This window comes from Rhododendron vialii, chromosome 11a (assembly GCF_030253575.1).
Source record: "Rhododendron vialii isolate Sample 1 chromosome 11a, ASM3025357v1".
Taxonomy (NCBI): Eukaryota; Viridiplantae; Streptophyta; class Magnoliopsida; order Ericales; family Ericaceae; genus Rhododendron; species Rhododendron vialii.
The window spans coordinates 27,731,516-27,754,775 of record NC_080567.1 but is presented as its reverse complement, the minus strand read 5'-3'; the positions used below and the strand labels follow the sequence as shown (position 1 = coordinate 27,754,775).

The following is a 23,260-nucleotide window of genomic DNA, read 5'->3' as shown; positions in this document are numbered from 1 at the left end:
AGACGACTCAGCTTTGGCTTGGGCAGCTACTTGAGCTGAGCTGTGCGCTGGGTTGACTAACAGTAACAAGTGATTCTCCATTGCTTAATGTTCGATGCAGCTCGTCTAAGCATACCTTGAACGAAGGAACATGCGATCCGAAATTATAAAAATTCATGAGGAAACCATCAAAGAGAGTTTGCACAAGCAAACAAGAGTGGAAATTCGATCCCTTCTAGCTGGTCAAAACGCTGGCACAGCAATCAACCCTAACCACACGATTGACCTGGTCAAGGACGGAACCAGGATTTTATCTTAGTAGTGACGAAACGTATACTAAAAAAATCTAATAGTGGTGAGACTGTATAAGTTGAGTATATTTTTTTTTAACATATAATAATTGAATTTTCTAAAATTCTTGTCGTGGCGATCGCCGCCACTAGACCCCATGATCCCATCATTGGACTTGATGCCTACTAGCTCGTTGACACCGCACCTACGTACTCAGCACGCGTGCCCTCACTTGCGCGTGGGGTGACTCGCCTTTAACCTTCACTACGCCGCTCGTGTGGCCCAGGCGAGCACATGGATATCAATCGCACCCACGTGCAGCTTGTAATTAAGCACTAACCAGCTCGTGTGGACTCCTGCATTGTATACCGCACTTCGTTCGCCTACCACCACAAAGCAATATCGATGTGTGTTTAAGAGGATTTTTTTTTTTGAACCGCAATTTACAAAGAAATATACATGCATGTAAAACTCTAAGATTTTAGCGCACTCTCTGAGAGCATCTCAAACCCAATTTTTCATTGTGAATTATCAAAATATCAAATTTAATTCAAAAAGTGAATTTGAAGCGCGTTACTATTCACTCGTACTCCATCCACATTTCTCTATCTCTATGTTCATTTTCCACAACACATACTCAAAACTAAATCATCCCTCATTTTCTCTCCAAAATATGATATATCAAATTTTTAAAATTTACTGAATAAACCTGTGATTTCGTATCTGGTCAAAATCTTGGCTAATCGGTCGAAGTGGGTAGCTCCAGGTTTGGATACACCCCCCATCTGGGTATCTCCCTAAAGTTGTGGTACATGTTTTAGAGCCTCGCCATGCTCTTCATGTGTCTCTTTTCGGAACTTCGTAATGAAACTCACACTTCGCAATTGTTAATTGCTTCTCAAGGCAAACAAAAGAGCTTTTATTCAAGAATTGCCTTATTTTAAAAGGTATTGTTAATTTCTTTGTAACGGCACTAATTTTATTAATATTGGATCATAATGTTGAAAATTATTTGGAGAATATTCTTCAAATTTTGGAGGAGTCACCATATATGAAATTCTTCATTTTCAAGAATGCAAGTGAAGTATGGTAGGAGTGTTACAATTCTTCATGATTTTGAATATTATCAGAAAATGATTTTGAAAAAATGAAGGCATGGTTGGATAGATACCCGTATATATACTAGCTTTCAAATGCAGCTCACATTAATTTCACTCTCATAGATTTCTTTTGGGTATAGATAGATACCCGTATATATACCAAATCCACTTCTGCTTTTTGGGACTCTCGTACAAAAATATACTCCATTATTGCCACTCTCGTTATGTCTATTGATGGCAACATGTATGCTTCTAGCTGTTTCTCTCTTAATAGTACTCCTTCCGTCTCTTTTTTAGAGTCTATAGTATTTCATTTTGAGCTATCCCTTATAATAAGTGTCTATTTTGTAAAGTTAGTGGGTAAAAGTTGGTGCATTGCTTATTTTGTTCTTAAAAGTAAATTCCATTTTGAAAAGTTAGTAAGTAAAAGTGTAATGATGATGGGTAAGCATGTAAAGTGGATAAAAAAGTTGATGTGATAGGTGTAATGATGATGTTATTTTAATAAATTGGAGTTACGAAGCAAGACACATAAAAAAGGACAAAGAAAGTACTAATTAATAAACATCAAACACACATCGATCATTCTGATTCCGCCACCTAGCCGGTATATGATTGCTATTCATCAATTTTAATTTAAATACAGTTACTCCAGCAAATACTAACAAAATTTTATTTAGTTATTTATTTATTAGTTCTTGTTAAAAAATAAATAATTAATTAAATATTGAAACCAATCGGCCTGGATAAGGAGGAGTGGTACGTTTGGCACAGGTGGGAGGCCAGTTACATTACACATGGCAAGTTTTCATTTGATTATTTAATACTTTCTTTTGTGACGTTTCAAAATCCTCATTCATTGATCATCTCATCAGCTGTATCCTGCCTGTCTGTACAGCCAGATAAATTATCTGGTGCCCCCAGGACATTGTCAAGACTAAGGCGTTGTTTGGTAAAGGTTTTAAGCGAAGTTTTCGGACTTGTGAGAGAAAGAGAGAGAGAAATAAGGGAAGTTTTTAGACTTGTAAGACGAAGAGAGAGAAATAACACACTTGGACAAAATTTATTGGACACCAAGCTGAGAATGACAAAATATAAGGGGTGTTTCGGACTAGAGGAAACAGTCCAAATTTAGACCATACATTGAAAAAATCAATAGTTTAGATTTGCTCAAGAACTTTTCACACTAAGAATTCACTTCTTCCAGCGAGGAGATTTTGAACAAATTCGAACCAATAATTATAGTATTGGACGGTTCAAATTATGACCTCAAAAAATAAGAATCTTAACAGAACGAGGTAACCAAAAGTCTATGCACATACTTTTAAAACACAACTCTATATACAACTGTGTCAGGAACCGTACAATACATGTGAACCGCTATATATGATTGTGTCCAAAATTGTGCAATTAGTGCGATATTTACATCGAACAGCTCCGGACACAACTGCATTTCATGGATTAATTTGTGATCAACTTGTGGTGATGGAGAAAACCTTAAGAAGCACGTTTCGGTGATCGGCAGGACACCCAATACTAACTCCGACAGCCGACCCGAATTTGCTTCATAGAAGTATCTGGATTCCCATCTCAAAGTCATCGAATCTGTTCTCTATATTTTCCCGCTTGACCTAAAAAAAAGAAAAAAGAATCTGTTCTCTATACGTGGCAACCTCTCTTCTTCCCCACGAACCCCTGTATCCCACCTCCCATTCCTCCGGTTAGATACAGGAGTCCCTCTATAAAACTTTAAACTCTGCTTCACTTTTCTCTCATCTGACCCTATAGCTCTTTATAGCAAAACTCCCCTTGTTTAATTGATTGCTTCCCAAAAAGAAGCATTTTTTGTTGTTTTCTGAGAAGGAGGAAAAAATAAAATGGGAACAGCCACCTGCATCGACATCATCTTGGCCATCCTCTTGCCTCCTCTGGGTGTTTTCTTCAAGTATGAATGCAAGGTTCTCTCTCTCCTCTCCCTTCTCTCTCTATGTAAACATACAGAAGCATGTCTACAGAAAATATCTAATAGTATGTTTTGGTTTTATGAGTATGTGTATAGTAAGTTTCAACTTGTTGGCATTGACGGTTTATGTGGTGGTGATGGTGACGATGACGACGACGGCGTGGTGTTGCAGGCGGAGTTTTGGATCTGTCTGGTGCTGACCATTTTGGGGTACATCCCTGGAATTCTCTATGCTCTCTATGTCCTCACCAAGTGAACAAACCCCTGAGGTATCCACTCTCTCTCTCTCTCTCTCTCTCTCTCTCTCTGTATATACGTGAGTACGTGACCATATCTAAAAAAGTCTAGGTGCACATTTTTAGACACTGAATCATTCGATGTATGTGGATCCACGTATACTACATCGAACGACTCTGGAGCAGTTGTGGCCGGAAATGTGTTTTAATGTTGTGTTTTTAGCATTTTTCACAGATACTGAAGGACTCTGATTTAATCAATTGGGTAACAAAAAATCATGTCGCAGGAGGAGAAGATGGGCCGGGTATCCAATGCCTGGGCCGGCAGTTGCTGATTTGGTGTCTTCAGAGATCATTTCGTACTACTTTCATTCTGTTTTTTGGAAAAAATTTCATTCTCATTTAGTGGTTGAGGCTGTGACTGGTGGTTTGTTTTGTGATTATTGTATTGTGGGTTTGTGAATGTAAATTAATTAGCTTATGTTTTTGTCTTGGAAATAAAGAAATTTGTTTTCAAGTCAGGTGTTTGGATTATTGTACGTGCATTCTGATGAATGATTTACACCGAAGATTGAGTGGCATTTTACTGTTATTAGAACACTAATTTTTTTCGAATGAATTGAATGTTTTTATTCAATTTTTTGTCTCATTTATGTATCCAACCCGGTCAAAAGTCAACTATCAAATATTCTCTTATGTGGATATGGGACTGAAAGAGAAGATAATGAAATTAGATTGTCCAAGATCTCCATCTCGTGCATCTAGAAAACATATTGGTAAGATTGGTCCATTGCCCGTAAGAGATTACCAACAATGTTTTACCATTGATTGTCGACATGGGTGGTTAATCCAAACCTCTCTTCAAAAATGGGATCAGCTCATGAGCTGTATCCTACTTGTATAACGGGAGAAATAAGTGGAGAGAGAAAGAATTTTAAGTGGAGACATAATAAATGGAGAGAGAGAAAGAAAAAGAGATAGAAATAAAGGTTTTAAGGGAAGTTTTTGGACTTGAGAAAGAAAGTGATCGAAATAATAAGTTGAGACAAAATTTATTAGAAACCGTGCTAAGAGTGAGGAAAAAAAGGGAGTTCAAACTAGAGGAAACAATCGCAGATAAAAAAAATATTTGGAGGAAACAATTCAAATGTGGACTATACATTGAAAAAATCAATGGTTCGAATCCGCTCAAAAACTCTTAACAAGAACTCTATTCTTCAAGCAAAAGAGACTTTGAGCAGATCCGAATCATTGATTGCAGTATTGGACGGTTTAAATTACGACTATCTCCTCTAGTTCAAAACATAGACCAGAGAGGATCGATCCACTTAAAAAAAAAAGTTCCGGGACCTCAAGTGAACAAGAACCCAAGAGTGTAAATTGGCCTAAATTGGTATCATTATCACTATCCTTTTGTTCGTATCTACTTTCATCAGTTTTATATCGTTTCTTTATATTTTTATCGATTCCTATTGGCAAGGTTTTAAGAATATTGAGGAAATTAAAACTAAACAAAATATCAATAAACAACAATAATACTCACTGTCTTCGAGAAAATAATGTCAGTTTCCGAGTTGTTTATCTATTTTTTAACTTTATTTTGTCCCAATTTTTTTGTCCATTTGACTTTTGAATGGATAAAATTCTCTTTTTTCCTTATTTTTTTGAAATAAAGTAACTTTTTAAAAAAATTGAGACGGTAATATATTATAAAGTAAACTACTTTTAGGTGCATGTAATCATTATGCTACCTAAGAGCATCCGTAATGGGTTTGTTAACTAGTATGTTAATTGTATGTGTTAAGATTTAACAAACAAAATTGTATTTTTTATGCCACAATGCTTGTATGTTAGAGTGTGCTAAATGTAGTAATGTGTTAGTATGGTTATCAAGTTTAGCAAAGAAGTTAACAAACAATAAGTGGGTCCTATCCCTATAAATTCAAACTTCAACCATAAAACATAAATACTCACACTACTTTCTTTTTTGAAAATTTACCGTTAACTTGATTTACCGTTGCCTTTTTCATTGTTTTTTATATATATGTTGAACACCAAAGGTCAGAATAAAGGCAAAATAGGCAATGAGATTTCATGCTCTGAACATAATTTTTTTAAATGGGAAGTGGAGTGGCAGAAACATGGCCGTTGGCCTTTTCTTCATTACAGAAAAATGACGTTGGTGACATATAGTCATTGTAAAAAATTTTATTATAGCCATTGTTTTGATACATTATTTTAAAGAGTTAACACACTTCTAACTAACCCATTGAGGTACTCATATATATACTAACACACTTTTAAGTTAACACACACTTGTAGAACTCATTTTTTATTCTAACACATATTTTAACAAACATTTTGATACACAAATATAACACACCCATTGCGGATGCTCTAAATAAGTTGGACGGATGGAGTATTATCCTTGAGAAACTTTTATGTATACCGCGGATACCAACCCCCTTGGTATCTCTTTTCGGTCCGTTTCGTATTTTTCGGTCATTTTTCGATCACATTTTGATGATCAGCTTCGTTCATTTTGTAGAATTCCTCGAGAACCTTAATCATGCCAAAAATCGTGTTCATCGAACTTTAATAGGTACACGGTCGGCACACGTGAAAATTGAAGAAAACCAAAATTGGGTCCAAAAATACACTGAATCGGAACCCAATTTCGGTTTTTTTCCATTTTCATGTGTGCCGATCATGTATCAAATAAAATCCGATGAACTCGATTTTTTTGTATGATTAAGGTTCTTATCGAACTCAACAAATGAACGGAGCTGATCATCGAAATGTGATCGAAAAATGACATAAAAATGAGAAGCGAATTGGAAGGGGATACATAAAAGTTTCTCTATATTTTAGTACTTGGGATACAAGAGGTTTATATTTAGCCCTGTAGGATCAAGCGCTTTCCATCTTACCAAAACCCTCAGGTTGTGGCGCCACGGTTCGACCCGCATGGGCAGGATGCTGGCCTGCGACCAACAATCCCCCCCCCCAGCACCTACCCGCAAGCAGCATGCCATCCAGGGGAGTCGAACCCGCGACCTTGGCTCTGATACCACTTGTAGGATCAAGAGCTTACCATCTTACAAAAACCCGCAGGTTGTGATAAAGACGCAACTCTATTTCCTTATACTATAGCGTAGCAGGCCCCAAGCGCCACGGTTCGACCCGCGTGGGCAGGATGCTGGCCCGCGACCAACAAGCCCTATAGCCAAAAGTCTCCGAGCATGCTTTTATACACAATTTTGAATACAATTTAGTTCAAACCGTTCAATACATGTGGGTTGATACGATTATTGTGTCAAAAACCGTTCGATTAGTGCAATATTTATATCAAACGATTCCGGACATAACTGCATGTGTTTCGTAGGTTTGTGATCGAACTTGTGGTGATGGAGAAAACCTTAAGCAGCACGTTTCTGTGTCGGTAGGACACCTAGTACTCCCTGGTACAGCCGACCTGATTTTTACTACTTCACATATGATCTGGATTCCCGATCTCAAAGTCATCGAATCTGGTCTCTACACGTGGCAGCTTCCTTTCTACCCACGAACCCCTTCTTCCTGTATAAATGCTTAACTAAAACTCAGCTTCACTTTATCTCATCTCCGACCCTCTCTCTAGCTGCTTATAGGAAAATCCCCTTGTTTAATTTCTTCCCAAAACAAGTAGTAGTTTTTGTTGTATTTGAAAAGGAGGAGGAAAATAAAATGGGAGCAGCCACCTGCTTGGAAATCATCCTGGCCATCATCTTGCCTCCTCTGGGTGTTTTCCTCCGTTTTGAATGCAAGGTTCTCTCTCTCCCTCCTCTCTTCTCTCTCTCTCTCTCTCTCTATGTATAGATACATGTTCATGTATACAGAAAATATCGAGTAATAGTATGTATTGTTTTTAAGAATATGTGTATGTAGTAAGTTTCAATTAGATGGTATTGACGGTTTTTGTGGCGGTGGTGGCGGCGACGACGGGTGGTGTTGCAGGTGGAGTTTTGGATATGTCTGTTGCTGACCATATTGGGGTACCTCCCTGGAATTCTCTATGCTATCTATATCCTCACCAGGTGAACAAACCTGAGGTCGGTCTCTCTCTCTCTAGGAACACGACTTCATAACATAACTAGGGACACAATTGTGTTTAGAATTGTTCGATGTATGTGAACTCACGTGAAGTTGCGTTTTAAAATTGTCTTCCTAACATTGCTCACGACTCGCGGGTACCGAAAGACTCTGATTTAATAAAAAAAAATTATATGGCAGGTGGAGAAGAGGAGGTATCCAATGACTTGGCCGACGGTTGCTGATTTAATTGGCGTCTCCACAGATTATTTCGTACTACTTTCATTCTGTTGTTGGAAAAATTTGTGTTCTCATTTAGTGGGTTGAGGCTGTGACTGGTGTTTTTGTTTTATGATTATAAGCTGGGTTTGTGATTGTAAATTAATTAGCTTTGTCTTGAAAATAAGGAAAATTGTGCTCAGGAGTGTTTTGGATTATTGTGCGTTTGGTTGATTGATTTACGCCGTAAATTGATTGTCATTTTACTGTTATTAGAACGCTAATTTTTTCAGAGGAATATATTGGATGTTTTAATTTGGATTTTTCTCTCATTTATCATTTATGTATCTAACCCGGTTGAAAGTCAACTAAGTATATATTCTCTCATCTTATCTTATGTGGAGTAAAAAGTATATATTCTCTTATCTTATCTTATGTGGAGTAAAAAGTACTACATCGAATGTCTTTCAAGATGGAAGCTATCCCATAGATCAAGATGGAAGTTATAGACCAACAGAGATAGAGCTTTCATTCCCAAACAAAATTTCTTCTGGCTGTATTTCTTAGAGTACAATTTTGTTTATCCTTTTTAAAAGAGGGTGAACATTATCCTCCCTCTATATATAGAATTTCTTTCGTATCATAATCTTGGTTTTCTCTCTAGTTTTTGGCATAAGACCGTCCAAAATCTCCATCTAGTCCATCTAAACAACTTACGGGGTGGGTTTGGATTCTTTTAGGTCCATGTTTTGAACTGGAAAAAACAGTCTAATTTGGATCATACTTTAGAAAAAATGAATGGTTTGAATCTACTCAAAAACTCTTCAAAGCGAAGAATTCAATTCTTCTAGCAAAAAGACTTTGAGCAGATCCAAACCATTCATTGCAGTATTGGACTATTCAGATTACGATTGTTTCCTTCTGTCTAAAACATGGACTAGAAAGAATACGCTTCCAAAAAAAAAAAAAAAGTAATGGGACCTCAAGTGAATAAAGGCCCAAGACTAGTGGGTAAGTTGGCCTAAATTTTTGGATATCATTTTCGCTGTCTTTTTGTTCTTCACATATCAACTTAATTTGATCAATTTATGTCGTTTCTTTATATTTTAATGGATTCCGATCGGCAAAGTTCCAAGAATATTAACAAATAAGTAAATAAATAAAATATCAATAAACAACAATAATGTCTTCACAAAAAACTAGTCTATGCCCAATTCATTCTAAGTGTATAAGCTTACAAAACTCTAGATACAACTGTATTCGAAATCGTTCAATACATATGGCCGGTAGATACGATTAATACGTCGATATTTATACTGAACGATTCCGAATACAATTGTGTTCAGTAGATTTGTGATTAATTAATAACTTGTGTTGCTGGAGAAAACCTTAAGCAGCACGTTTAGGTGTCGGTAGTGTCCTTTTTGTAATTATACAGTATATGATGTGTTTCTGAGTTGATCAAAAAAAAATATCTGGATTCCAATCTCAAAATCATCGACTCTGATCTCTACACGTGGCGACCTGTTTTCTTCCCACAAACCCCTGTATCCCACCTCGATCCCCTTGGTTTCCTGTATAAATGCATAACCAGCCTCAGCTTCATTTTGTCTCACCTCTCTAGCTGCTTATAGGAAAATCCCCTTGTTTAATTTCTTCCCAAAACTAGTAGTTTTTGTTGTATTTGAAAAAGAGGAGGGAAAAAAAAATGGGAAGAGCCACCTTCTTCGAAATCATCTTGGCCATCATCTTGCCGCCTCTGGGTGTTTTCCTCCGTTATGAATGCGAGGTTCTCTCTCTCTCTCTCTCTCTCTCTCTCTCTCTCTCTCTCTCTCTCTCTCTCTCTCTCTCTCTATGTATAGATACATGTGCACGTATACAGAAGATATAGAGTAATAGTATGTATTGTTTTGAAGAATATGTGTATGGTAAGTTTCAATTAGATGGTATTGACGGTTTTTGTGGTGGCGGTGGCGGCGACGACGGGGTGGTGTTGCAGGTGGAGTTTTGGATCTGTGTGTTGCTGACCATATTTGGGTGGCTCCCTGGAATCATCTATGCTATCTATATCCTCACCAAGTGAACAAACCCCTGAGGTATCAACTCTCTCTCTGTCTCTCTCTCCCTCTCCCTCTCTACAGTATATACGTGACGATACATTAATATATAGACACGTGTGCAAAAGTCTAGTTAGGCACACAACTTTAGAACATAACTCACGGAATCATTCTATGAGTCCAGGGATACTACATCGAATGACTCTGAAGCAATTGTATCGACCGTGAGGAAATGTGTTTTAAAGTTGTGCTTTCTAGCATTCTTCACTTGTACTAAATGACTGATTTTAATCAATTGGGTAACAAAAAAATTCGATTGTATGGCAGGAGGAGAAGGTGGGGTATTATCTAATGCCTGGGCCGACGGTGGCTGATTTGGTGTCTTCAGAGATTATTTCGTACCACTTCCATTATGTTCTTGGAAAATTTTTTATTCTCATTTAGCGGTTGAGGTTGTGACTGGTGGTTTGTCTTGTAATTATGTATTTTGGGTTTGTGGATGTAAATTTTAATTACCTTATGTTTCTGTCTTGGAAATAAGGAAATTTGTGTTCTGGTAAGGTGTTTGGATTATTGTGCATTTTGTTGATTGATTTGCGTCATACATTGATTGTCATTTTAGTATTGTTATCAGAACAATTTTTTGAGACATTGAATGTTTTGGTTCGAATTTTTCTATCATTTATGTGTCTAATCCGATCGAAAAGTCAGATAACGGAATAAAAAAGTGCATCAAATAACTTTCAAGATTGTAAGCTATCCCATAGATCAAGATGGACCAGCCAAAAGAGCTTTCATTCCCAAACAAAATATCTTCGTCTTTCTCTTTTGGCATTCCAAAATATCTTTTGACCGTATTTCTTTTGTACACAGCTTTTTTAAATTGAACGGTTCGGACACAATTACGTTTCGTAGGTTTGTTTATTAACCTGTGGTGCTCGAGAAAACCTTAAGCAGCAGGTCTCGATGTCGGTAGCGTCCTTGTTATAATTATATATACAGCATATCATATGTTTTTGAGTTGATCGAAAAAATTATCCGGATTCCCATCTCAAAGTCATCGAATCTGGTCTCTACACGTGGCAACCTGTCCTCTTCCCACTAACCCCTGTATTCCACCTGGATACCCTTCTTCTTTCCTGTATAAATGCTTAACTAACCTCAGCTTCACTTTCTCTCACCTCTCTAGCTGCTTATAGGAAAATCCCCTTGTTCAATTTCTTCCCAAAACAAGTAGTTTTTGTTGTATTTGAAAAGGAGGAGGAAAGAAAAAATGTCAGGAGCCACATTCTTGGAAATCATCTTGGCCATCATCTTGCCTCCTCTGGGTGTTTTCCTCCGTTATGAATGCAAGGTTCTCTCTCTCTCTCTCTCTCTCTCTCTCTCTCTCTCTCCATGTATAGATACATGTGCACGTATACAAAAAATATAGAGTCATAGCATGTACTCCTATTGTTTTTAAGAATGTGTATGGTAAGTTTCAATTAGATGGTATTGACGGTTTTTGTGGTGGCGGCGCCGACCACGGCGGGGTGGTGTTGCAGGTGGAGTTTTGGATCTGTGTGTTGCTGACCATATTTGGGTGGCTCCCTGGAATTATCTATGCTATCTATATCCTCACCAAGCGAACAACGCCCTTTTCTTGAGGTATCAACCCCCCCCCCCCCCTCTCTCTCTCTCTCTCTCTCTCTGTATAAAAACTCCCTCCGTTCTGTCCTCCACGGGAAATCCTGCATTTTAGGAAGTCCAATTTTTTACTCTAAATTTTTAAAATTAACCTCAAAAAACTGTGTAGTTAATTAATTATATGTATAGAAATCGCTTATAACTTTCAATATAGATCTTAAAAAATATATGATATGGATCTTATTTGATAAATTTCAAATAAATTTGTTATACAAAGTTTTCAAAATCATAAATAATATTATAAATTGGAAGATATTGTCGATTTAAAAATGACACGAATATAAAATGCTGTCAAATCAATGAGTACTTTTAAGGGGGGTAAAATTGAAAGTTTGACATATTTTGATGGTTATTTTTAGAAGTGAACACTTATTTTGGGACATCCCAAAATAGAAACATGATCACTTAAATTGAAACGGAGGGAGTACATTATATGCACCAGGCTTGTCTACTGTAAATGTGCGGTTAGAGTGTTCACAACCGTTGGATGGTATTTTTAACGGTTGAGATTTAACTTTAAAGTTTGGACTGCTGGATGCAAAAATGAACGACTGTGATTGAACTGCAGAAACTCTCTGCAGTTGGATTGTAGAGAATTCGCCTCCATATATATATACGTGATGATACATATATATATATACGTGATGATACATATATATACACACATATGTAAGTCTAGGCACACAATTTTAGAACATAACCCACGGAATCATTCGATGTATGTGGGTTCACGTATACTATATCGAACGACTTTGAATTAGTTGTGTTCGAAAATGTGTTTTAAAGTTGTGTTCGAAAATATGTTTTAAAGTTTTGTTCCTAGCAATCTCGCGGGCACTAAATGACTCTGATTTTAATCAATTTGGTAACAAAAAATTCAATTGTATGGCAGGAGGAGAAGGTGGGGTAGTAGTATCTAATGCCTGGGCCGGCTGTGGCTGATTTGGTGTCTTCAGAGATTATTTCGTACTACTTTCATTCTGTTCTTGGAAAAATTTGTATTCTCATTTAGGGGTTGAGGTTGTGACTGGTGGTTTGTCTTGTGATTATGTATTGTGGGTTTGTGGAGCTAAATTTTAATTAGCTTATGTTTCTGTCTTGGAAATAAGGAAATTTGTGTTCAGGTTGGGTGTTTGGATTATTGTGCATTTCGTTGATTGATTTACGCTGTAAATTGATTGTCATTTTAGTATTGTTTTTTTTTTTTTTTCCAAAGTTTAGGATAGATTTTATTAATCTCAGGGAAATAAAAATAAAACCAAAACATCAAGAAGGGCTCTCATCCTCGCATAATGGATGAAAAAAGCCCGGGGGGGTTGATAGAGTTCCCATGAACGAATCCCACTCCCTCTTATAGCATCTTTGGCCACAACATGCGCCGCTGAATTGCCAATCCTACGAATTTTGGGAACGAATCCCACTCCCTCTTACAGCATCTTTGGCCACAACATGCGCCGCCGAATTGCCAATCCTACGAATTTTATCAGAACACTAATTTTTTGAGACATTGGATGTTTTATTTCGAATTTTTCTATCATTTATGTATCTAACCAGGTCGAAAAGTCAAATAACGGAATAAAAAAAGTACATCAAATAACTTTCAAGATTGTAAGCTATCCCAGAGATCAAGATGGAAGCTATAGACCAGCCAAAAGAGCTTTCAATTCCCAAGCAAAATATCTTCTTCTTTCTTTTTTGGTACACCAAAAAATCTTTCATATCATAATCTTGGTTTTTATCTCCAGTCTTTCACAATATTTTATTTCTTCTATACACAATTTCTTTCATATCATAATCTTGGTTTTCTCTCCGGTCTTTCAATTTGTACCGCATAAGACCGTCCAAAATCTTCATCCCGTCCATCTAGACAACTTATCAATAAGACCGGTCTCTTGCTCGTAAAAAATTACCACCAATTTTTTTTACCATTGATTGTCGACATTGGCGGTCAATCCAAACATCTTAAAAAATGGGATTAAAAGCTTATAAGTTATCCTCGTCCAAGAACATGAAATCAAACTTGAAGCCAACCATGCAAATGGCACCCATAAGCAGCATCTTTGTTCACAATTTATTGATGCTAATTACTAGTAGTACTTAATTATCACTTCCTCCATATATAAAGAAGATATGCCAACTCTTTACAGGGATCCGATGTCCCAGACAGCAAGACAACCCCTTCTCTTGTTATATTCCTTAACCACAAGTACCTCCTTCTTTGATCACATCACATACTATAATACTCCAATAATGGGAGTTAATTTATTGGCTGTCTTTGTTGGGCCCTGGCTCCCACCCAATTGAGGGATGATTGAGACTGATCCTAACGCCCAAAATATCAGCTGCCTGCCAGCAACAATTATTGATCCCACGCCTGACATGCATGGGTGAAGATTAGATGTGAAGAAGAGCATTGATTTTGCTCTTTGTTTTGTTTTCTTTCGACTTTCACCTAGTAGTACTTATTTTCATGTATGTGAGAGCTGTGGGATGCAGAGAGAAAGAGACAAGAGAGAGAGCCAGAGAGCCTTGAGTGAGAATCTTTATACGTATTCCTTTGTTTATGTTCGGTTGAAGGAAATGTCGTATTTCTCCATGGAACGAGCATTCCGATCAAACCACGTGACTCTTTAGTGTCTGTATTGTGTAGGTCAGTGACCCCGATCCCCGATAGACTATTAGTGACACAAAGTAAGAATGGACTGTCAATTTTGTTTGGTACTGCACTTGGCACGCTAGGCTTCCGAACAAATCGGATATTTTCTGCTGCGTGGCTAAATCAAAACTATCATCACAACTAAAGTTTCCTCATGTGTGCAACAAATTACACATACAAAACATGTCAATGTGGCATCCTCCAGTACTGTTATATAGACATTCACATTGGTCTGTAGGTAAACTTTGTAATTATTCCTTCTTTGGCTGGAAGGGTGTAGGAGTAGTTTATTGGACAAGTTATCAGACAATAATTACTTCATTAACCCTGACTACAAACCCCCCCCCCCCCCCCCCCCCCCCCCCCCCCCCCCCCCAAAAAAAATAATAATAATAAAATAAATAAATAAATAAAATAAAATAAAATAAAAATTATAGTACTCTAAAGTTCATGTAAATTTGCACTTGGCACCCTCAATCCCAGCTTTCCAATTCCGGCTCAAATCTTCTTCAGTTCTTACCAGTCAATTTGACTCAAACCTCATTACGAATGAGATTTCTGATGTTCAAAACAAAAGAATCAACAACTGACATTGAGTTTAACGAGAATAGGGTATTGACTGTTGCAATTAAAAGTAGGAAAATTCTAAAGGCTGACAATAATAAGTATATAAATGTATATTAAAAGGTATAAAAATTTCACACAAATACATGTTTTTCTTGTCTTTTAGTGTACTTATCGTCAACCCAATGAGCTGACAATAGCATGACCGTTAAAAGTACAAAAAGCAATAATTTTTTCTCAAACCCAGTCCATGGACCTTGATTTTCGTTTAATTTTCAGTAACTTTTAAATAAATATATAAATAAATAATCAGGTCTCGACAGAAGCAACATTGGGAACCCAAATGGAGTATCAAATTATCAAAAGAAGCCATTTTCAAAGCTGTTCACAAATAATCTTAATTTGAGACCGACTGACAAGAATTTAGTGGTCTCAGTATAGACTTCTAATTGCCATATCCAAAAGAAGAGTCAGAAACGTCAAGAAAGGACAAAAACTTTGATTAGATAAAAGAGAAGAATTAGTTTGACTTTACAAAGCATATGCTAGGTGGCAATATCAAGAAACTACACATGGAAACAAATTAGAGATTGCTTGAAAACCAGATTAAAAGCCCTTTGACTGGACAATGGCCAAGTAATCAGGCTTTTTAGCCCATTTTTCAAAAGCACAACAAATTAGGGGCCAAAGTTCTGGGCAATTTACTCAGGTCTGGTCTGGACAAGCACAAACAGATGAACCTAGTCTATTTGAATTATTTAAAATAAGCAGCAGACTCAGAAATTTACCTTAGCAGTAGCAGAAATGTAAAATTCACACACACGCACAAAAACAGAAACAAACACCCCAACACAATTCACATCACACCCACATTAGCTTTCTTATCTAAAAAAATATGCTGATATGCACATCAGTGTAACCGATACTGACGTAACCATACTGGGTAGCTTCATGCAACAAACCCACTCCAACTGTGGTATTAAAACAGCAATATCCAGTTAAGTAGCAACAAAACAGGAAATTTCTTTCTGGTGGGATTCAGGATATCCAAATGGATACATCAATTGTTGTAAACTAATCCTTTTTCGCCGTTCAAAAAGAAACTACTATTTCTTGCCTCCACAATGGGATCCCACATCACGACAATACAATCTAAAGCTGGTCCGAAAGACACAAACAGAAATTCAAGACCACCACTACATAACCATGTCCAATTCTTGTGGAGAAAGAATTGATTTTTTGGCTTTGCTTAGTAACAAACTGATAAGACTGTTGCCATGGAAATACGCGACAAGGAAACAAATATCTGTGGTTTTTGGTAACTGTGGCAACCTTGTTGTCTCGCTGGTTAATCCACTTCCAAGCGTGAACCAAATAAAGAAAACAGAAATAGGATTCAACACAGACAGAGAGAAGACTTAAGAAAAGAAACTCAATCCGTCTGATCACCTCCTTTGAACTGCCATTCCCTACGGCACATAGGGCAATGTGCTTGAGGTGTCTGTGAAGTCACCCATTTTAAAATGCAATGAAGATGAAACGCATGGTTGCATGCACCCCAGACTGCAAGACAAAACATATTATTTGACATTTTACTCATATAATGTAACTTTACTATTGCTGCAAGAAATTTAATCATGGTCCCAAAATAAGATGCAATGAAGATGAAACACACTTTCTACGTGGGCATACGATGAATTAACAAATGAGTATGGCCACGTTTGATTGCTAAAGTGATTAGGACGGAAAAGGATTCCTAGTCCTAGGCATCCCATCTTTAGAACAATTCAGCTCCAACCTCACTTGGTTGGGTTTACGGTAAGGAGGGATAAGGAGCGGGGACCACCGCATCATAAACACACACACACAGAAATGAGATAAAAATAGTGGCCCATACAGGGGATTAAGTTGGTGGTATTAATTATAACTCCATCCGCATGGGAATGCAACCAAAGTCTAAGCGCAACTGGACTATTTCAAAAGCCCGGACCCAACTGGACAATTTCAAAAGCCCAATTCCATCGGAGCTGATCCCACTATCAACAATGCAATGAGAAAAGATGTATCTGCTTCTGAGCAGAATACTGATCACTATATCTAACATGCATTTCTCCACCACTGAACTCAGCAAATTAACAAATAAATTAGTAGGGTGAGGTTTCAATATTCAGCGTCGGATTGGGACTTGGGAGGTTAAGAATCTTTTCGCAAAATGTTAAACAGGCAACTGAACCAAGAAAAAGGTTAGCTCCTTGGTGAAAATTTCATCTTGTAATGTGGTACCAGTTGGAAGCTTAATGGAGAAGATAAACCAGCTTGAACTGACAAAAGTTTGAGACACAGAGGTATCAAAGCCCATCAGAGGAGTTAGTGAATGATGACCCAAGTTACTGGATTGATAAATATGCACGAAAAACGAAAATGATGGCAGGGCGTCTTGTAAATAAAGGCAGTGACTTACTTAGTGGGCAATCGTCCCCAGGGAGTTTACAGTCAGGACAACAACCATCAAAGGCCATTCTACAGATTCCACAGGTTTCATCTTGCGCATCCCAAGTCCATGAAGCAACAGCATGCCACCTACAATAGAAGAAAGGTGAATCTACCACAAACCATACCATAAGAAGTTCAAGAGACCATTCAACACACAAAAAAAGCTAAAGAGAACTTACTCTGTCCGTAAGTCCAACAGTGTTTCACGAAGGACCAGGTTAAGAGAAAACTGAAGCTAGCAATAGACAACAAAATGGTATTGTAGCCATACTTCATTGGAAAAGTTTTGATGGACTAAAACCAACTTATTAGCAAACAACCGGTGCCTAGACTAGAGATTGAGATTTCCTGAACACAACAAACTACAAATGCCATGATTGCAAAGAGAGCACAACTACAAAGCAATCATAAAAACTAAATACCAAAGCTATAGAAAGATTATGAAAAAGACATTCCTTACTATCAAAGCATTTTGCACATGTATTCAAAATCAACACCACCACAAGTACCTTGGAATACATTTTTTCAGCTGAATGTTATAAATGTTACACGAAATCAAGAACCCTCTTGACTCCATAATGAAACTCTTTCCTGTAACCCATACTCTTTTAGAAGCCACTTTTAGATGGCCTCTTGTTTTCAAAAGGAAGTCCACAATTGAAATCTCTTAACCATATACATACGTCACTTAATGAATCTAGTTATGAACATTGTAAGTTTTCCTATCAACAACACTAATACTACTAGGGGTTATACACCCACGAGAAAGAAGACAGCGAACACGAGAAGATAAATGATACATAACACCACATAAGAAGAAATGAACATAAGAAGGATACGTAAGAGCTTAACTTTCATTTTGCTTCTCCCTGCAAAACAAACACCAGATGACGTCCAAAGCTAGACCATCAACAAACTACATTTCCTTTCTTAAAATCATAAAACAGTAAGCACTTGACAATAAGATAACCCATCATTCTCACGGTAACAGGAAGAGTGAGTCTTTTACCGGCCCAAAGCCGGGTTTGGGCTAAAGCCCAGGCACTGCTTTAGGCCCCAAATTTTGACTAATTTTGGGGGGCCCAAATTGTATATGCCCATATAAAATTGAGGCCCTGGTTAAAATTTTGATGGCCCAATTCTAAGTAATGTCGGAGTTAAAAGGTTCAACCATTTAGATAATTCGGTGTATTATAGTGCAATTCTGTAAGAATTCTTTTTAAAAAGATAACCTTTCAAGTATTTGGGAGAGATTTGCGTTCCGAATTGAAAGTCTTGAGGGGAGTTTCACCAAAAGAACTAAAGAAAGCACATTGATGTGCTTCATTTACTTGAAGGCAAAAGGGTACTTGCTTTCCGAATGTATGGACTGCCTACCTAATATTGTTGATTATTCGAATTACCGTTGCCTCAGAGTAAAGATTATTTTCGAAGTTAAAGTTGATAAAGACCTGCCTTTGGTCAATTCTATCACAAGAGAGATTGAATAGACTATGGTGGGAAAACTTGATAATGCAAGTTGAATTCGTACATTTGCAAAAGAAAAAATACAGGAAGAACAATGTTTGAGGGATAATTTTTGAAATATTGTAACTATTGATTTTGAATATTTATGCTCTCAAATTCTCGTATACTCCGTCATGAAGGTTTTTTTTTCCCTGTAACGAACTAACGATTTCAGGGCCCATTCGAAAATTTCTCTTTAGGCCGCACAAATTTCAGAGCCGGCCATAGCACAGCCACCGAATAAACATACGGTGGGAAAATCTGTAAAAAAATTTGATTTCGATACCAAGTTCGGCAAAATTAGTATAGAATTTCACTTTGGCATTCTATCAAGCACTTGGAGTGATAGAAAGCTAACGAGTAAACCAAACAATAATCCTAGAGAGAGAGAGAGAGAGAGAGAGAGAGAGAGAGACTTACCGGGAGAGTCTGCGACGACGTCGAAGACCGATGGGATTTTTTTTGTAAACGCGAGGCGTGGTTTGAAGGAAAAGGGCGCCTAATCGGGTGGGTTTTTGTGTGTGTTGAATTCACTGCAGATCCTTACTCAGAGAACTCCTTTTCTTTTCCTTTTTTTCCCTCCAAAACCTTACTTTTAGGTGATACAACCCGAAATCAATTAAGAATGAGTGAAGAGATTCTAACGTAAAACTAAGGTTGAGTTTCTTTAAGGGCTTTTGAAGCTTTTTCTTGTAAGTTATGTTTTTATTTAAATTTTTTTCGCGTTTGTTCGTTTTACGCCAAAAAATTTTAACTTTTTGATTTGTCTTGACGAGAAGTTTTTTTACTTAAAAGTGGTCATTGTTCAAAATATTTGGGTAAAAATAAAAAAAATTACTTTTCCGGTTCGTCGTCTTGTTGAGACGAATCAAAAAGCCAAAAAAATTTGGTACAAAACGAACAAGCACAAAAAAAATTGAATAAAGACAAAAAGTACTAAAAGAAAAAGTTGTTAGCGGAACAAGGCCTAAGGATCCATTCTCCTAAACTTTTTCGTATTCTTTATTTTGTGGAATTGGTTCGTCTTTTCTACATTTCTGTTACATTCGCATCATATTTTTTTGGAGTAATTATCCATTTTGACTATAGGAATTTAAAAAATAAAAAATTATGAATAAATGTAAAAAAAAAAATTCACTAAAGAAGGAAGAATATTAAATAGCTATCTTTTCTTATCTAAATTGTCGTGTTATATGAACTTTTTTCAATATCGGTCCACGTCTCTATAGTTTTTTTATTTCTCGCATCGATACGAATGACTAACTCCAAATATTACGATGAAAAACTCAACAAAAAGTTGTGAAAAGTTTTTTAAAAAAAATTTAGACAAAAGTTTAGGAGAAGAGAGTTATGGAACCTAATCAGTCATACCACCCTTAAGCAATGTGAGACTATATTTCCTTAACATCTTCTCACGTGAAGCTGCTTTTGAGATTCATCATGTGTGACCTATTTTTTAGTCTATCATCGTGCAGTCTTTTTTCTGGTTCAATTCTTATGGCCTCTCTGATCTCTTCCACGCTCAGACCATTACGTACGACCCCTCCGTAAATAGATCCCGATATCAATCAATATCTCCCTGTTTCCATCCATAAGTGGAAAAGGATTGAGAAAACTATATTGTTTAAATGATAATATAAGCTACAGCTAGGCACCAGGCCAAGCAATATTGCCACACAACAAAACGTTACATCTGGTAATAATTAAATTTAACATTATGTCATTAAAAACAATTAATGAGGGCTTTCCTAGAATAGATAAAAAAGGTAATACAATAAACCACTCAAGATCGTGAACTTTCTCATTTGACACTAGTCACACCACATAAACTGAACTACGTGCGACTCATAGCTCATATGACAAAAATATAACTAGCTAATTAATTTAGAAGCACCCTCCGTTCGTTCATTTGGGCACCCTTTGTTTGCTCCTGAGAAGCCATGAGGATTCCTCTGTTTCGAAAATCCACGTTTAGTACGTTTTTACAATATTGCATATTGCGAAATCTTCCTAATTACGCCGTACTAAAATTCAAGTAATTTGGCACTTCCCGTAGTGAGTGAAAGCGTAACAGACGAGAAGCTAGAGATCAATTTTTCGGAGCAAAAGATTGATCCCTGACCCCTATTGATTGCATTTTTTTTGTTAAATGTAAAATCAGATGTTGATGAACAATGCATGACAAGATGCAGGTTAACTTAAGCAACAAATTTGGTATGAGATCAGATTTCTTGGAGCTTATTTTGGTACTATAGTTATTACTTAGTCATGAACCAAATCTCCCGAGTCATCATTTTCCCCAACAAGGATTGTAAAGACTCAAAGATCTTTCCACATTGATTTTGGTATCACCATGAGTGTATATATAGCAATGGCCATTTGGGAAAAGGAGATCACCACAACACAAAGTTTTACCATATTGCTCCCAATTCTTTCCCCTCTTAATTTGGTCCAAAGCAGTTTAGCCATGACTAGAAAGAAGGTGAAGCTAGCATTCATCGCCAACGACTCGGCGAGAAAAGCAACATTCAAGAAAAGGAAGAAGGGCTTGATGAAGAAGGTGAGCGAGCTGAGCACCCTCTGCGGCATCGACGCGTGCGCCATTATATATAGCCCCTACGAGTCTCAACCCGAGGTATGGCCAAACACCGCGGGCGCCCAGCGCGTGCTGACCCAGTTCAAGAGGATGCCGGAGATGGAACAGAGCAAGAAGATGGTGAACCAAGAGGGGTTCATCAGGCAGAGGATCGCGAAGGCAACCGAGCAGCTCAAGAAGCAGTGCAAGGATAACAGAGAGAAAGAGATGACCGAAGTCATGTACCAGTGCCTGACGGGGAGAGGGCTGCAGAATCTGGCGATGGCGGACTTGCACGATCTTGGGTGGTTGGTCGATCAGAATTTGAAGGAAATCCACAAGAGGATCGATTGGTTGAAGAAATCGGCCTCTTCTCAAGTTGTTGCGACGGGGGGATCATCGAAGAGTGCTACTAGCGAAATGGCGAGGAATGGAGGAGGGCCGGGGCCGGGACAGCAGGAGCAGAAGCCGGCGGTGGATTTGGGAGCGGATGCTATGCAGAGTAGGCCGCAATGGTTCACTGATTGGGTGAATAATCCAAACGAGAATATGGGTTTTGGCGGGGATGATCAAATGATGCTGCCATTCGGGGATGGCCATGGTGCTATGTGGTCTAGTGCTTTCTTCCCATGAGATTACTGATCTTAATTACTTGCTTGACAATCAATCCTTTTAGTTCTTTATTTTGATCCTTTGTGTGTTTTTTGTTTGTTTGTTTTTTTTTTTTTTTTTTGAACTGCAAAAACCTTGTGCGTGTGTTCTTGCGCACGCTTGTTTATCGGTAATCTCTCGTACTTAAGTGATTCTATGAATCTCTTTAATCATTAATGATATTTTCGTTCGCATAATTATTACGATGTTTATTGAAACATTAGAGTTTCTTTCGTCATGGGATTTGAAATTTAATTTTAGCAGTCGCTCAAATTTGGAATTGGCTTGCCAAATTGTTCTTAGCTGTTAGCTTTTGGAGTTTGGACACAGTAATTAATAGAATCCAGTAATTCTAGTGTTCATATTAATTTTGCATGGCTATTTCCTAATCATCAACCGAGGACCGAGGTTATCATTAAATATGTAACCTCAGAGAGGCATTAAAATTGCTTGTAATTAATTTAGTAATGAATTGAATGTACAAGATGTACTGCATTAAACACAGTAAAAAATTGCCCCTCACGATCATGGAGCATGATTTGATTAGTTAATCCCCTGATAGATGTAATATTGTGAAACATGGCATTTATTTTATTTCATAACCCTACTGAAATAGTAAAAGAATAAAAATTAAACATCTTGATCTCTTCTGGATCAGTAGTTTAATTTCCATTCGTTACTGCAAAAGATTTGAAAAAACAATCACCTGCTGCAATAAAAGGGCCAAGTAATCTGAAAATGGAAGCTCCATAAACAAGAAACATGGAAGCTAGTTAATTACTTATATTACACATGAATCACGTATTAATTTGATTGAACTTGAGTGCATCTACGCTCAAGTCTCAAGTGGTCATAAGTTTGTAACAATATATATATCTTATTAAAATCAAATCTCTGTTGAAAAATTACCTTAGCTAAAGAAGAAAAAATGTTCAATGATATTACCAAGTGTTTGTTTGCGATGTCTTAAAAGCCAACCTTTTTTTGGTTGACTGGATTCTCATTCTTGAAGCTACTAATTCTGAGGCCTCTTTAGAAGGCTGGAATTCAACAGAGCAACATGACTAAAGTGGGTTTTGTCTTTGACACCAAACTGGATTTCAAAAGGCCAAGAGCCGGGGTATAAATTAAATAACCTAATTTTCGCATAACTATATATACACTTTTTAAAATCAAATCTCTGTTGAAAAATTACCGTAGCTAAAGAAGAAAA

At 37.2% G+C, this 23,260-nt stretch overlaps 6 protein-coding genes and 1 long non-coding RNA gene across 11 annotated transcripts; 5 read left to right on the top strand and 2 right to left on the bottom strand.

The window, feature by feature from the left end:
- Positions 1-2,787: 2,787 nt before the first annotated feature.
- LOC131308752 (hydrophobic protein RCI2A-like) lies at positions 2,788-8,077 on the top strand. 2 transcript variants are annotated; one of them, XM_058335756.1, is made up of 3 exons: positions 2,788-3,328; positions 3,506-3,602; positions 3,857-4,086. In XM_058335756.1, exons 1-2 carry the CDS (start codon positions 3,248-3,250, stop codon positions 3,587-3,589), a joined length of 165 nt encoding a protein of 54 aa, XP_058191739.1. In that variant the 5' UTR covers positions 2,788-3,247; the 3' UTR covers positions 3,590-3,602; positions 3,857-4,086. The 2 variants fall into 2 exon arrangements, with proteins under 2 accessions (XP_058191739.1, XP_058191738.1); XM_058335755.1 differs by lacking the exon at positions 3,857-4,086 and adding an exon at positions 7,842-8,077 and having other exon boundaries at positions 3,007-3,328.
- On the top strand, positions 7,086-8,077 carry LOC131308750 (hydrophobic protein RCI2B-like). 2 transcript variants are annotated; one of them, XM_058335753.1, is made up of 3 exons: positions 7,086-7,376; positions 7,566-7,660; positions 7,842-8,077. In XM_058335753.1, exons 1-2 carry the CDS (start codon positions 7,296-7,298, stop codon positions 7,647-7,649), a joined length of 165 nt encoding a protein of 54 aa, XP_058191736.1. In that variant the 5' UTR covers positions 7,086-7,295; the 3' UTR covers positions 7,650-7,660; positions 7,842-8,077. The 2 variants fall into 2 exon arrangements, with proteins under 2 accessions (XP_058191736.1, XP_058191735.1); XM_058335752.1 differs by having other exon boundaries at positions 7,179-7,376; positions 7,566-7,664.
- Positions 8,078-9,448: 1,371 nt separating this feature from the next.
- LOC131308753 (hydrophobic protein RCI2B-like) lies at positions 9,449-10,476 on the top strand. The gene is made up of 3 exons (XM_058335757.1): positions 9,449-9,648; positions 9,859-9,955; positions 10,244-10,476. The coding sequence occupies exons 1-2, from the start codon at positions 9,568-9,570 to the stop codon at positions 9,940-9,942; spliced, it is 165 nt and encodes a 54-aa protein (XP_058191740.1). The 5' UTR covers positions 9,449-9,567; the 3' UTR covers positions 9,943-9,955; positions 10,244-10,476.
- On the bottom strand, positions 9,565-9,965 carry LOC131308756 (uncharacterized). 2 transcript variants are annotated; one of them, XR_009194562.1, is made up of 2 exons: positions 9,726-9,965; positions 9,565-9,693 (listed from the first exon to the last, which is right to left on the bottom strand). It is a non-coding gene; the product is annotated as an uncharacterized LOC131308756 (long non-coding RNA). The 2 variants fall into 2 exon arrangements; XR_009194563.1 differs by having other exon boundaries at positions 9,565-9,687.
- A 468-nt stretch (positions 10,477-10,944) lies between the features above and the next one.
- LOC131308747 (hydrophobic protein RCI2B-like) lies at positions 10,945-12,725 on the top strand. 2 transcript variants are annotated; one of them, XM_058335748.1, is made up of 3 exons: positions 10,945-11,270; positions 11,461-11,563; positions 12,498-12,725. In XM_058335748.1, the coding sequence occupies exons 1-2, from the start codon at positions 11,190-11,192 to the stop codon at positions 11,560-11,562; spliced, it is 183 nt and encodes a 60-aa protein (XP_058191731.1). In that variant the 5' UTR covers positions 10,945-11,189; the 3' UTR covers position 11,563; positions 12,498-12,725. The 2 variants fall into 2 exon arrangements, with proteins under 2 accessions (XP_058191731.1, XP_058191732.1); XM_058335749.1 differs by having other exon boundaries at positions 12,495-12,725.
- A 3,095-nt stretch (positions 12,726-15,820) lies between these two features.
- LOC131307068 (uncharacterized) lies at positions 15,821-19,404 on the bottom strand. Its single transcript, XM_058333484.1, has 7 exons — positions 19,242-19,404; positions 18,069-18,184; positions 17,825-17,979; positions 17,679-17,709; positions 17,495-17,550; positions 17,284-17,402; positions 15,821-16,385 (listed from the first exon to the last, which is right to left on the bottom strand). The coding sequence occupies exons 2-7, from the start codon at positions 18,171-18,173 to the stop codon at positions 16,255-16,257; spliced, it is 597 nt and encodes a 198-aa protein (XP_058189467.1). The 5' UTR covers positions 18,174-18,184; positions 19,242-19,404; the 3' UTR covers positions 15,821-16,254.
- A 1,716-nt stretch (positions 19,405-21,120) lies between these two features.
- On the top strand, positions 21,121-22,130 carry LOC131308744 (agamous-like MADS-box protein AGL80). Its single transcript, XM_058335743.1, has one exon. The coding sequence runs from the start codon at positions 21,175-21,177 to the stop codon at positions 22,027-22,029; it is 855 nt and encodes a 284-aa protein (XP_058191726.1). The 5' UTR covers positions 21,121-21,174; the 3' UTR covers positions 22,030-22,130.
- Positions 22,131-23,260: the final 1,130 nt, after the last annotated feature.